The 14,636-nt window shown below is 45.2% G+C and overlaps 1 protein-coding gene across 5 annotated transcripts in view; it reads right to left on the bottom strand.

The window, feature by feature from the left end:
- The window catches only part of KLHL3 (kelch like family member 3), a 119,733-nt gene that overhangs the window by 39,178 nt on the left and 65,919 nt on the right, over positions 1-14,636 (bottom strand). For 2 of the 5 annotated variants that reach the window (XR_010606926.1, XM_065643999.1), the window contains exons 1-2: positions 12,515-12,681; positions 1-117 (exon numbers count right to left, since the gene is read on the bottom strand). Coding sequence is in view for 3 of the 5 variants with exons in the window: in XM_065643999.1 (XP_065500071.1) it covers positions 1-117; positions 12,515-12,576 (179 nt within the window). In the remaining 2 variants the exon portion in view is untranslated. Of the gene's footprint in view, positions 118-7,651; positions 7,768-12,514; positions 12,755-14,636 lie in introns of those variants that run through there. The other 3 variants (XM_065644001.1, XM_065644000.1, XR_010606936.1) reach the window with 3 other exon arrangements.

Here is a 14,636-nt window from a genome sequence, read left to right as displayed (position 1 = left end):
CTCCGTAATTCATTCATGACCTTGAATGCCTTTCTCATGTGAGCGGGGTTGACAGTCACTGTGCGCTGGTCCTTTTCATCTTCAGCTGCCTCAGAGGATCGGGAACTCTGCTTAATGCTAAAAACAGGAAGAAGAAAGGAGAAGAAAGTTTGATTCGATGACACTTTAAAAAGAAGTATTCTAAAACTGCAGCACAGGGTATTACGCATGGAGTTACTTGCATGTTTGTTAGTCAGCTCAGGTTCACCATATGAAGCGCATCACAAAATGCAGCTACTTCTGCGTGGATGTTGAAAGCCAACCCAGCCCACATTTCAGTCCGCAGGGAAGAAAAGGAAAAAGTGCCAAACACTCGAGGACACAGCCCAGCCTTACAGGTTTCAGGCCAGGAAAGCAGTATAAGTTGAAATTCAAGCCAGAACATAATTGTTTCACTGAACAGAAATACACTTCAGCACTGGGAACTCCAACAGTGCCACAGATACTTTAACATCCATACAGAGAAAAAGAAGTTTAGTTTTCAGTGTCCCATGTGAAAAACACAAGCACATAATACGTGACTTGTATCTTCTTCTATAAAGGCAAGTAGAAAAGGACTATTAAAACTCTCTGCACAGCTTTCAAAGCATTAGTTTTACAGTGGTGACACCCCATTTCCATTTTAGAAAGATGTCTATTGAGTGCCACTGAAACGTATAGAAAGAAATAAACAGACCTTCCTACCAGACCCACCAGCTATGTAGGTAATGTCAAACCAGATGCACCCAGTTCCGTACTGTGTTTAACCAGGCCAACAGGTGCCTAAGGCACATACACGTCCTCATTATTTTGTTGGGAGCATTGGCTCTTTATACAGAATTGACACCAGGTCAATATCTCCACCTCCTGGATCTGGAAGCGTGTGAAATCACTGTGAGCTAAAGGTCTCCACCTATGAAAAAAGCAGCACTTGGAGCCAGGTCCCTGTTCTGCTCACACCCACAGCTCACCCCTCGAACCTGCCAGCAGGCAAAGGAGACAAATTGAAGAAGGCTGTCCGTGTCGAAAACCACCCCCAAGCAAACGGCAGAGCTCCAGGTAACCCCAACACCCCCATGCACCAGGCTGGAGACCTTCTCAGAGCTTTCCTTCCAAAGGACCATCTCTCTCAGCTTCACGTTTGTCCCTTCCTCCCTGCTACCTTTCTTAGTTGCACTCATATCACAATTAAAAAAAAAGGCTGAAACAGGTTAAACCGGTGGTCTGGGCAGCCCAGCATCCTGACTGTACCGGTGACCAGAAGATGATGTCTGAAGACGGGTACAAACCAGGGAAGTGTGGGGGGATCCCTCCCCAGAACATCTGCCAGCCTCTGCTAAGATGTGCACACGTGCACCTATCTATGCTCACACACCATGACTCTTCCTTCACAAAACACAATTATCCACAATTTACAACCCCTTGAAAGTGTGAAGCCCTTGCTGAACATTACACCCTGCCCATTGCTGCTCCTGACTGGTGGCCATTACCGGCGCTGTGTCTCTTGAGGTCACACGAAGCTCTTTGTCCCCCAGCTGTCCTCAGTGGGCTGCACTGTCCTTCTTCTAGAAACAAGATGCTGAACATCAGCCAAGCTGCCCACAGCTCGAATACACACCTGCATACTGAGCGGCCTCCAGCTTTGCGCCTGAGACAAAGGTTAATGCCAAAAACCAGGCAAGCCCAATTCCGTCACTTTGCTGAGCAAGTGAAATATTTTCAGTTGTAAGTGTAGCTGCGAGGCTGAGCACAGCATCACTCAGCACATGTCCCAAACAAGGGAGACAGCTTCCCCAACTGCGTTACACTCATCATCCAATTAACTTAGTATGGCTGAATTAAAAGGGAAAAAAATAAAATAAAATACCTTTTGTTAAGTGTTCTGTATTCAAGGGTCTGGTATGAGGCAAGCAGCTTTTCTGACCCCAAAGAGAGCTGGACTCATTCTGTGCCACACGTTCATGAGCAGTGGCGGCACTCGACCCTTCCCCAGTTCTGCACACCCCAGCAAGGGAACCTCCTTGCTCAGGGACATGGCCAAATTCAGCTAAGCCTCAATGGTGTATCCATCAAAAGCCCTGGTTGAAATATTTGGCCAAGTGAAGTTTGACCAGAGCTTTCAACACGCCAGGGCAAAGTCTTGCTTTTTAAACAGCTAAACCTGCCTTTGCAGAACGCCAGAGCCGAGGAGTGAAAAATGAGGCTCTGGGCATGCAAGTGACTTCACTGAACTTTCAGTCTCCAAAGATGAAACATGTACAGGAAGCAAAGAAAACAAACAAACAAGAAATAAAAGGAAAAAAATAAAGTGAAACCAAAAGGTGGCGGCAAGGACAGCTGCACCCATCGCCGCTGGGACAGGACAGCTGGACCACCACAGGACGCGGCTTCATTGGCAGAGACAGACCTCGCAGGATGCAAAATCAAGTGATGCGCACGAAAATCATGAGGCTTCTTTAATAAGAAAAAGCACACTGCTGAGATTTATTTATTAGAACTCCAGTGCCAGAGACCAAAGTTCCACCGTTTTCAAACTTTTCCGCCAGCAAAAGACACAGTTCAAAGGACACAGCAAGTTTCATTGAACACCAAACTAAATGTCAGATCAACAAGCCTTCATAAAGCCCCGACTCCACCAACATTTGTCTGTGTATTTTAAAAGCAAAAACCTTGCTTCAGAATTTCTGAAAAAGATCAATTTGTTCTTCCTAAAAACCATTAAAAGTAACTTTTTAAAAAGCATCCTAAAAGACATCCTCAGCTTTATTAGCAGGGGTGGATTTCACATTTTGCCGAGGCTCATCATAAGAAAATACTGCAGATTGGTTAAAAACTTGTTTCAAAAAAATCAAGATATGCTATTTAAAGTTTTTCCAAATGACTCATATAAAAAGCATATTTGAAAAATTAATGGCTAAGAGCCTTTAACTCATCTTGGAGACTGACTCAGCTTGCACAGAACTGTGTTCCAGTAATGCATGGAGGATGATTTTATCTGGGAGAAAGATTTCACACCCTCATGCACACACTCTTGGTGATCACTGACACATTTCCATCATAAAAATGCAAGAATCTAAACGCTTCAAGCAAATGCAACCTGCCACAAAGCAAAAACTACCCCTGAGAAGACCAAAGCAGTGCACTGCATAGTTCTTTACTTAGTTTTTTTCCCCACAACACTAAGAATGATTATACTTATTACACTGTTATTATATTAATGGAGCAAAGCAAAGGAGGAACAGAGTCCTCTGATCCAAGGCACTTGCTGAGACCACCCGGACATGCAGGAGCTCCTGCAACCCATGACCACAGAGACTTTCCCCCAGCACCTTCACATTGGCGTAGCTCGTCCTACCACACCAGCGGGACTCGCAAGCGGCTGCCAGGAGCAATTGGTTCTATTCCTGAGCTAGCCGAGGCCACACACCGAGCAAATGGACAGATGAGTTCATTTCCCTGGGCCAGATGAACATCCTCATTAGGGACAGCAGGATTCTGCTAAAACAGGCAAAGATGCTCTTACTTTCAGAGAGCGCCAACCCCACCACCACCTCCTGCATGGCCTTCCAACGCTGTCTCCAAGTAGAACAAATGATCCTTGAGAGTACCCAGTTAAGCCAGCAAAGCTAATTACAACCCTGTTCACACGTGTTCCTCCTCTCCAAGATGCACTAGCAGGGCTCGGCTCAAGCTACCCATGGGCTCCCAGCACAGCTCCTGCCCAAGCGTGGCCACATACCAACCAGCAAAAAGGTATTTTAAAAAGCCATAACCCGCAGCTCTGCTGCACACATGCATCAACTATAAAGTTGGGTTGCCTTAGTTACCAGCAGTAATTACAGATGTCTTCGTAGATTACTTGAAAGAATAAAAGCCTGCCTTACAGCTAAACTGTCCCCTGGCAAGATTATTGCTGTGCAGAGCTGGTAAACCCTAGGAACAAAAATCTCAGCTCTGCCAAAACCAGTTCTAGCACTGGCTTTACAGGAGCCAGGAGTTCACCCTAAAGGAGGGGCAGGTCTCACATGCTCTCTCCTTTGGAGCAGAGAAGGATGAGCTTCTGCGCGTGTTTCTGGGAGAACAGCCGCCGGGCTCAGCTCCCAGCCCACCTGTGGCCACCACAAAGGTCCCTCTCACATCAGAGAGATGATAGGACTCCAGATATGTCCCGTTCAGCCCAGTTTCATGTGCCTGTGCAGCACTGGAGGTGTCTCTGGGAGCTTCTTTCACCTCCTGCCCACACACCATGGTCTGCTCTCCTGGTTTGTCTCATAAGACCATGGAGCTTCAGCCCCTCCAAGGTTGGCCAAGGGGTCAGTGGGGCTTGGTGACCTGCCCTCCTGAGCACAGGCGATCCAACACCTTCGCTGGCACTTCACATCCTTATATTAAAAGTGACATGCTAACCATAAATTTTCAAAACCTATGGAGTTTTTGGTAGGATACGTTCAAATCATCACTGTAAAAAGTTAATTTTCAGTTTCTGAAGGGTTTGACATAGCTCTGATCTAAAAATTTCACAGATGCCCCACAGCAGTTACTAGTGTTCAAAACTTAAATGCCTCTACTAAGATAAACGGAGACCAAAATATTAATTTAGTCTTGGCAAAATGAAAAAAACATTTTACCTTAACTGGTGTAATTCTCTGTTTAGAATCAATGGCCAAAATCATGGCGCAAATACATCATGCCCAACAATTTTATTCCTTAGTCAGGCAGACACAGTAAGAAGATGTCAGTGTAATGGCATGTTTGTAAAAATCTCAGTTTCTGAATTTGTCTTTAGGTATATAAAAAGAAAGCTAAAAAAAAAAAAGTAACTGAAGAAATCCAAATAATGAGATGGATATTGAGAGGATTTCAGAGAAACATATCATTAAAATGATAGCATAATGGAAAGGATTATTTTTTTAATAGGAATATTATTTTCCTATTTTGTTGATTTTTTCAGTGCCTACATCAACATGGAGACATTAGCTTCAAAAAAACCCACACAACTGGTATACAATAGATCCTCAAAAGGATATTCATATCAAAGGAGACCTCGGGGGAAAAGCAGACTTCATGAACTACTGAAAAGTCTTTGATGACAGTAATGGAAACACCACAAAATAATTAAAATACGACAAAACCATTTGGTTTTTTAAGGCAAATATTGTACTTCTCAAACATATACTGTGAAGAGACCAGCCCCTTCTAAAGCTAAAGTTAAAATTACAGGGCTCTTAATTTTTCAACCAAAAAAATAAAATAGTATTCCAGGTTTTTTTCCCCTCAAACTCAAACACATCTTGCAAATTCAGAACCAGAGTATCATGCCCAATCCCTCAGCATTATGTAATTTCTCCATAAAATGCAAGCACCTATCAGCCCAGTAAAAGTGAATGAAGATTCCAAAATAATTTGTTGCCAGACGTGAATGTTTCTGGCTAAATCCCCCTTGCCTTTGGCTGCTTCTGCCCACGTGCAATGACATGGGCACATGATACCGCTGAACAACTCGGATGTGCAATTTATCAGGATATTTGAGTCCGGGCAGGCTGGGGACCAGAGTCAGAGGTGATGTGCGCACCAATAACGTGTTCCTCACTGACTACAAAAATGGAAAAAGCAATAACATTAAAAACCAGGGGGAATTCTGCTGTCATGAAAGCCACTGAGTGTACAATTTGAAGCCTAATCTGCATGACATAGATCTGAGTTGGAATGTGGGACAGAAGTACAAAAAAAGGGAACAGAACCAGCCCACGGTGCTCGTCCACCACGGTCATTTTTCAACACCTGCTCTCCAGGACTTGCTCAGGGCAGGTGAAGCAGCCTCAGCACAGTCCCACACAGTGTGCCCTTTTGAACCAGAAAGCAGGTGAATATTTCCAGCTTTCCTTGCCAAGAGCCAAACCCCACATCGCTACCGCCCGCGACCAGTTCAGGACCGCTTTCCTCTTCCTGAAAACTAGACATACAAGCAGCAATTTGGGTAATCATTCCTTACTTCCAGAGGCAGAGAACATGCTGATGGAGACAGCCCTTCATGGCCTAAAAACAGATGGTGTGGAAAAAAAGGATGAGGCAAAACAGTCCAGGTAGTTTCCCAGTAACTTTTTTACCACTGTACCCCCAGCAAAAGGCCTCCAGTCAAAATGAGACCATTGCTGGTAACCATAAAAAAAGGTAGTAAGTAATAGTGCCAAGGATGACCCCAGCCTGGGGAATCAAAACAGCTCCACTTCCTCAAACACTAAACTCATTTATGTTAAGAAAAAAAGAAGGAAAACCCGTTCCATGGGCTAGCATCTAGCATGACAATCTAAGATTTCAAGGCACTTGGAATTAATTAATATCTGGATTAATACCCAGAGGTGGCCATTCGCACCATTATGGGATACGGAAGCCCTACAATGTAATTTAGAAAGGTGTGGCAGGCTGAAAGTTCGTTTTGCACAAAAAATTGCAGCCCTTGAGTCACAAAAGGGTAGAAAGCTGCCCTTCAGAGCTTGGGAAGCAACTCTCACAGGGTGCTGTGAGTGTTTTCCCTCAGAGTAAAAATTTTCAGATTTTGGGGGTTGACTCCAGCTTAATTTTCCAATGTATCATATTTAAACAAAACTTGTGTCAAGCCCTGACGATTAGTCCTACAAGCAGGTCAGGCCCCCCTCTCTGTTCTCCCATCCCCTGGAAGGTCACCAGCACAAAAGGAAGCACTCAGCATATCCTGTTTTAAAGGGGAAAAAAAAAAACCCCACAGCTTAATGTTTAGTTTGAGGCAGTACAAGTGAGCTTCTGGTGTGCGAAGGGCACCCAGACAGTGGGGAGGAACAACGAAGTCAGCGCAGAAACACCGAACATCTCCCAGGCATCTGTGATGCTCCTGAGCAGCAATAACCTCTCTCATGCATTCAGGGGACATCAGGTCAACTCTGCAAGCACTTTTGCACACAGGTTTTGAAGCAAAATAGCTGCCTTGCAGGAAATAAAGCATATATGGCCCAGCTACCATGCGAGGGAGATACAGGATCTCCTCTTGCCCACCGTAACAGCCGTGCAGCGCATAGCTTCTACATACAGCTAAATGGACCCCTGAAGGCTTCACAGATGTTCCAGATTTTCATTCATTACTTTAAAAAGCACCAAATACCAGTGGGTATGTCTTCAACTGAATGACACAGTCAGCAGCCGGAGGTTCAAGATCCAAGCAAGGCAGACACACACAAGCCCAGCGTTCTGCAAGGCGCAGCTTGTCGAAGGAGTGACCCTGCCCCACACCTTCCGAGCTCCACAAGCGACTGTAAAAAACACCCACTCGCCCAGCCTCCCTATTCATGCCTACAACACGTCCTACTGAAAAAACACTCCGTTCCTTCGGTTTGGGTATGCGGGGCAAAGCAGCCTCTCACCATGACATTGCAACATCTAGTAATAACACGGCAGGCACCCATCGCTGAAGGTCTATCTGCAAGCAGGGAAGCACGAGGAGGAGGGAAGGGGAGGATCCCCGCAAGCCGCGTCCCGCATGCCTGCGCACAGCCCCGGCGAGCTCCCCGCGGCACGGCACCCCCAGCCCGCATCTCTCCGGGCAGGCACCGCGCACCCCGACGAGCCGCGGCGGACACAAAGGCTCGGCGGCCGTACCCACCTCTCCTCCTCCATTGTGCGGTGCGGCGCGGCGGGGGCCGGGGCGGGCGGCGGGGCCGGCTCAGCGCCCCAGGCCCCGCATGGCTGCGAGCGGCCGCCCCCGCCCCGGGCCGCTTCCTGCGGGAGCGGAGCGCTGCGTCCCCGGCGCGCCCGCCGCAGCGACTGCCGCCGCCGCAGCCCGCGCCGCCTCCCGCCTCCTCCTCCTCGCAGCCTCCTCCCCCGGCGAGCTTGCGATCGTCTCCGGGCAACGGCAGCTGTGGAGGGCGGCCCCACCGCCCGGCCCGGCCCCCCGCCCCGCTCGGGCGGGCCCCGCTCAGCGCCGCTGGCGCAACCCCCGAGTACGGCAGCGAGGGACAAAATAGGTCAGTGCACCGCCCCGAGGAGTCCGAACGGGGGGAGCGGCGGTGGCGAGCGGGAATGCAGCGGGACAGGAGAGAGCTGGCACCCCGCGGGGAGCAGCGCTTGTCTCCCCGACAGCCCTCCGTCCGCCGGCGGCGGGAGGTGGGTCCGGCCATCAGCGCCGCCACCTCCGCAGCCCCGGAGTTGGGCGCTGGGGAGGCGGGGGATGAGCTGAGTGCCCCATGAGTACTTTAATCCTTGCAATCTCTAAGACTAAAGAGAAGTTTTACCGGACTGAAAGCGCGCAGTGCCGACCAGGAGGTCAAGCCTGTGCACAGGGCAGCAGCGGCAGGGGACAGGGGATGCTCAGACCTGCTGAGGAGGCAGAGGGTCCCAGCCCCCCGAGGGCTCCCCAATTCCATCTGCAGACAGCAGCATCTAACCTCCAGTTCCTCACTTCATAAAAATCTTGCTGTCCTTCTGCACAATCTATCAGATAGGCCAAGTACATGCTGCCTAGGCAATATGGGTCTTTCTGAACTGCAGGTGCTATTTAGCCTGAAACACTAGACTAAATATTTGCCATTTTTGTTCAAATCAATAAAAATGCATGGACTTCTACATAAATATTTTCTTATTTTATTAGAAGATTTTCTCAATCTTATTCTGCAATGAGGACCTATATGCTAATTATACCAAAGACAAGAAACATTTGCTTTCTTCATTACTCTTCCATTCACAAAATGTTCTTGTGCAATTAAAAGAGATAAAAGTGTCTGAGATTTCTCTTGCAAAATGCCATTCCATTTCCTTTGTAAATAACATTACGTCACTCTTCTGCATTTCTCCTCAAACCACGTCCTCAGCCTAAGTTTCATACATCGTTTAAAATGTAGCAGCAATGACGACTGAACAGATGCTATTGCACCTTCCACATCAGAGTTTCAACAGCTTGTTGAGAATTTTAACTAGTCATCACCCCCACTCTTCAGACAAGAAAACTTAACACACCTGGAAGTTAAAGGACTTTATCAAAGTTGCATGGGGATGGGGAGTCAAGAGTCCTGCTCTTTAAGCACCATTTGGCAGCCTCCCCATAAACAGAAGAAATACAGATAAAGCCATGAAGTCAAACCTTAGTCAGGATTCAGGCAAAAGGAAATGATTCCTGCATTTTCCTTTGAGAATCCTATTAAACGCCTGGTTTAACACATCCAGATCCTCAAGTACTTCCCCAGTGTCCATTCAGTCTTAACACTCCTGATGCACAACACACAAAACTGCAAGACACAGGAGCTCAAACCAGAGAAAAGGTAACTATTAAAAATACTAGATTTTTATCTAGAAAACAAGGGCTGGAACTTGTTTCCTTTGAGTAAGGCCCTCAGAAACCATAAAAAGTCCACATATGAGAGTAGGTCCTGAAATTGCTGCCAAGTACCTGTGTATTTTTATTAACACATAGTTTGTAAATAACAAAATATTTGGCTTTCAACATTAAAACAACCAACACACAACTATATCTCACTTCAGTCAATCGAGGCACCAGGCACATAGTTTGAACCAAACCAGCAATACACTTCTTACACACCTTGCCCCACAAGCATGTGGGGCTGGACTCTACAAATACCTATGGCAATTCATGGAACGGTAAATCCCAGTGGCAGACAGGAGCAAACCAGTGAATAATCATTGCTGGGATGGAACAAAGGCATGTTCTAGTAATCAGAGTTTATCTTTATAGCAGCCTTGCAAAATAATCAGGACTGAGTAACAACCCCAAGATGAAAATTCCTGGCACGTTTTTAAGTGCAAAGATTTATATCTTGAAAAAGAAGCCAGTTAAAAATAATTCATAACACTTGATGGGTGGAATTTTCCCAGCTTCCTTCAAAAATTCCTAGTCCTGAATAGACCTATAATAAATTCCTCTTACATCTAATTTACCTTCAATCACTGACAACCATATAACTGATGTTCAGAGCAGAAGGCCCCACAGAACCAGTCAGTACCACATCCCTTCGCCACCAAAACCTTTCCAGATTCCTGTGACAGTCTTCAGATCTACAGGGAAAGACCAAACCCCCCAACTCTAACAAGCTGCAGGGAGAGGAGAGAGAAAAGCATTGCCTGTGTCCCTACGACAGCAAGGAATTTCTTCAATTAAAATGCCAGGAAGGGAGGGAATAAAAACAACTCCTGCCACTCTGATCCAAAACTCTCTCCTGGCCCAAACCTCAGGTTTGGTTTAACCCTGAGGTTGTAAGTAAAGCATACTGAGTGCTTCCAAGAATTTAATTGTGAAGAGCACCACTACACCCAGACAGCCCCTGTCAATCTCCACAGCTTCAGAAGCGAGGAAGAGCCCTCTCCCCAAAACCCAGCACAGCATCATACAGCTTACAGTGCAAGCAGCGAGCCAGGAACCCCTCAATCCTCTGGATATACCTGTTTCCAGAGATCCGTATCATAAACGATTTGCTATCTTTAGCAGTTCTCCTTTTTAGTTGTGTTATCCTCTCCACCAAATTATTAATCATCTTTCTTTAAAACTATGGCTTCCACATTGAAGAGCTGTGAAAGGTGTACATAAAGCTCTGCATTCATGGAGGCTTCCAAGGCTGCATCTTCTCAGCATAAGTTATTTTTCATTCTGTTTTTTAAAAGATATATATGTTTCAATCTTATAATCAAACATATTTGTGTGTGTATATCTGAGTGAACAACCTGATCTAACCCTGAAGCTGGTGCTGCTTTGAGGGATGTCGGAACTGGATCACCTCCAGATGTCCCTTCCAAGTAAAATTATTCTGTGAGTCTAATTAAGTAAATAATCATTTTGGTAGATCTGCATTTAGACCATAAATTTTCTGGGAAAAGGTCCACTAAGTAAACTAATATAAGATAACAGTGAAAGTTATCTACTGAAATAGCTGTCTTGGTATCTCAGTGGCTAACTGAAGTCACTGGGAGGTGACACTCGGGTACCACACTGACTTCCAGTGGACCCAGAGCACAAGGCTTCTTGGCAGAAAAGTCCTGCAGGTATCTGCTGCCTAACCACTGCTAATATTTGAAGCATGCCAAATTGCTTTCACATAACAAAACTAAAGCAGCAGCTGAAATTTAGCTATTAAAGCACCTTACAGGGATCCAAGTTACCACAAGGCTCAAAAGGAAGCTCTAGGAGACCTAGGTAGGGACCTCCCCAGAGCTAGAAGGAGTGATGTTTTGACAGCTGAAGCTTAAGAGATACAAGATTTCCACTGAAGCTCTGTTTTCTGAATAATGGGATTTGTAGAGAGGGGGCTGGAGCATCCACCTCAGCGCTCTCACCCCACCAGGATCAGGCTCCCCAAGCAGAGATGCTGTAGAAGCACCAGCATTCCCAGCCCCCGGGACTGTTGCCCTCTGCTGGTAAATGTCCCATTTTCGCATTCTGCCACAGGCCAGCAAAATCAGGGCTTACAAAATAAGTTTTCCTTAACAGATCAAGATTAACATATTCACCTGACCATAAATCACCATTCCTATGAAAACAGTCAGTTTACTCCAATAGTTTCATCATAATGTTACCACCTTTAGAATAACAACCCCCGGCCATCTTCACTCTCAGGCTGGGATTTCTAGGGCATAAGCCATTCTATTGCTCACCCTACAGAGCAGTAACAGATCAGCTGAAAATGTTCTTCCTACTACTCCTCTTACTCTTTCCTGTAGCATAAGCAACTGATGTCACCCGGGGCCAGCTGTGTCAGAAGCACAGATTTCCTGCCCTCTAGTCATACTGAGTGCTTTCCTATGTATTTATCAGAAACTTGCTGGAAGATTTTCAGGTAGATTTTATGGTTTAGAATGGAGTATCCAAAAGCAAAAATGAACATTCAGGAAGAAAGCTACAAAAACAACTGTTGTGGGGACTGGAACAAAGGCAAAGGCCAATATTCAGATGCCTAAATACTATCAAGTCCCTCTGCATCATAAGTCCTTATTTTTGACTCCAATTTCTGCCACCTACTGAAGAGTCCAGTTCTCACTACAGGTTGAACACACAGATTTGAGCAATGGTCCAAAATGTCCATTTTTTCCCCAAAATTTTTACCTGTTAAGATATCATTTTAATGTGATTCTTCTTGTTCATAACATATCCCTTAATGCTTTGACTATTACCTTCTGTAATAAGGGGGAACTATCGATATGCTTCGTAAAGACGTTGTATGGCTTAATTAATATTTGTATACTCTAACTCACAGAATAGCATAAACAAACCTACTCTCATTCAGGATCTGACCACCCCAACCCAGGTCTCTTTACTATTACTCCTTGTCCACTCATCGCCTTGCTCTGTACTTGACATTTTTTAAAAACATTTCATTTTTTGTTCTTTGCGAAAGCCAAGAAACACAGCCCACCACTCCGGTATAGTAACACAACATGCTGCAACATTAACACAAACGGGTAAATCGCACAGCTGCCACACATGAAAATATAGGCAAGATTGTTTCTGCAGGCACACTATTTTTACCTGAACAGAAAAAGCTGTCCAATGCAGCGTGTCTTCCTGGTAGATAACTGATTGTCCTTCATTATCCTGCTTGGTATTTTCTGGGCAAACACCTTTTTTGCTCCATCTCCATAGCATATCCAGAGTGAGAACTGTATGTCAAGGGCTCAGCTTGGGTTTCTCTTCACTTACTGCACTTTTGTGAGGTGCTTTTCGGGGCTCAGCTTTCCCATCCTCTCTCTCTCCATGCAGAAGTGAACCCTGCGAGGGAGAAAGAAAACACTTTGAGAAGGCATTAGAGAGCACGTTGCACGAGCTCATTGCAACACTTTTGGCCACCAGCAATAAAACAAGCCCAGCTTTTCCTTCCCAGCCTTCCTTCCAAAGATGATGTTTCTCAACTACCTCTCAGCTGACTCCCCTGTACATGGAAAGTAAGCTCTCCAATGCCACCAGATACACACAAACATTTCCAAAATGTGTGGTTGCCAATTCATCACCAAGCTCATGCTTCAAGGAGGCTTTAAAAGTAACATTGATACCACAGAGCAGAAGCCCAGATTCTAGTCGCTGCTGGGTGAGTAAAAGAAAACCTCGACAACTTCTAAGCGATACAATTACAGAACAAAAAGCTTTCCTACATTTAAAACGGCAGGAAATAACAGACAGGTGGGCCTAAAGAGGAAAAAGGCACAGCCATTCATACCGGCTTACTGACTGCAAAGGCTCGAAACCCCCTTGTGGTCCTGGGGATCTCTCCTTATCAGGAGGATACATCTTCATGAAAGTAACAGTAGAAAGCTAGCAGTACTTCTCTTGCAGGATGCACTTCGCTACATGTCCAATGCAAGAGGCATTAGCAATTACAACTACAACCACCCTCCAGTCCAGTAGTGATTTCAGGGGAGAAGTCCTGAACTTGCAATCAGAGAGGACTCAAAGGAGCTCTCTCCAGTAAACAGAGCATCAATATTCCAGCAGTGGTGGAAAGAAAACAATCAAACAAGCCCAAATGAAATCACGCAGTGAAGGACTTTGGCCAAATTTGTTAACCAGTAAGCTTAAAAGATAACTAAAGCTTGAAAAGGTACTAGGTAACAACACAGAGAGAAATTGGGAATATAGCATCAGAAATCTTTCACTCCTCTGCAACCCAGCCAGGGAGCAGTCAGAGAGCCCAAAAGCAGAGGGCATCCCTTTGGAGGAGGGAGGGGACCTGGAAGATGAAATAGGAGTAAACAATTTCAAAACTCAGCCAATAGTGCTATGCTTGTGTAAAATAGGGAGGTAAGCACAGCCTGCCCGCAGGGCCATGCCTGGCCCACATTGCCATTCATTCATCAGGGTGCGTGGTTGGGAGAGGGAGGTTTTCCACTGAAACAGTGTTAGCATGCAGTAAAGAAAACAAGATTATTGATCCACAGAGAACAAGTAAAAAGAGCACGAACCTCCAAGCCCAAATACTACTTGTGCATTTTATCCAGCATTGCTTTAATCCAAGCCTGCAGTGACTAGAGCCATGCTTCCTTCCTCCAGGATTTTGTGGAAAGCAAAATTTCTTACAAAATAGAAAAAGCCCATTGTAAAACCACAAAAAGTTACAGAAATGACAGAAGAGACTGAGATATTATTCATCTTTATATTGATTACAGACAGAATATTTTCAGATGTGTAACATTGCATGCCTTTCAATTCAAAACAGTATTCCCAGTGAGAACAAGGCTTCTGTGAAACCAACTGGTTGGCTGTTGCACCATATAAAGTAGCATTTGAGCAACCTCAGTATTTTCAGATACATCAGCTCATTCTGCTTCTATGGAATTTTTCTGCAATGTTCAGTGATTTGTACTATGATGATAGTGAGCAAATATGCATCTTGACACATTTCCAGCCAGAAACTTAATCCCTTTCTAAATTGGCATTGATTCCTTACTGCATTACAAATGAAAACTGGTGAGAGTTTAATGAATGTACTATATCAAAATTATATGTAGCTCTACATACTGTAGTTTCATTTTTATTTGAGGAAGAGTTGTTCTTTCCAAATCTGTATAGTTTTTATTTGCAAAAGCATTCATGAATGAAACTGTATGCATCAGAATAAGAGGGTTAATATCCAGATGTCTCAGACAGATGGCATTAT

Source organism: Caloenas nicobarica, chromosome 13, assembly GCF_036013445.1.
Source record: "Caloenas nicobarica isolate bCalNic1 chromosome 13, bCalNic1.hap1, whole genome shotgun sequence".
Classification (NCBI taxonomy): domain Eukaryota; kingdom Metazoa; phylum Chordata; class Aves; order Columbiformes; family Columbidae; genus Caloenas; species Caloenas nicobarica.
Note: the sequence above shows the minus strand (reverse complement) of the source record. Positions and strands in the feature narration are given on the sequence as shown.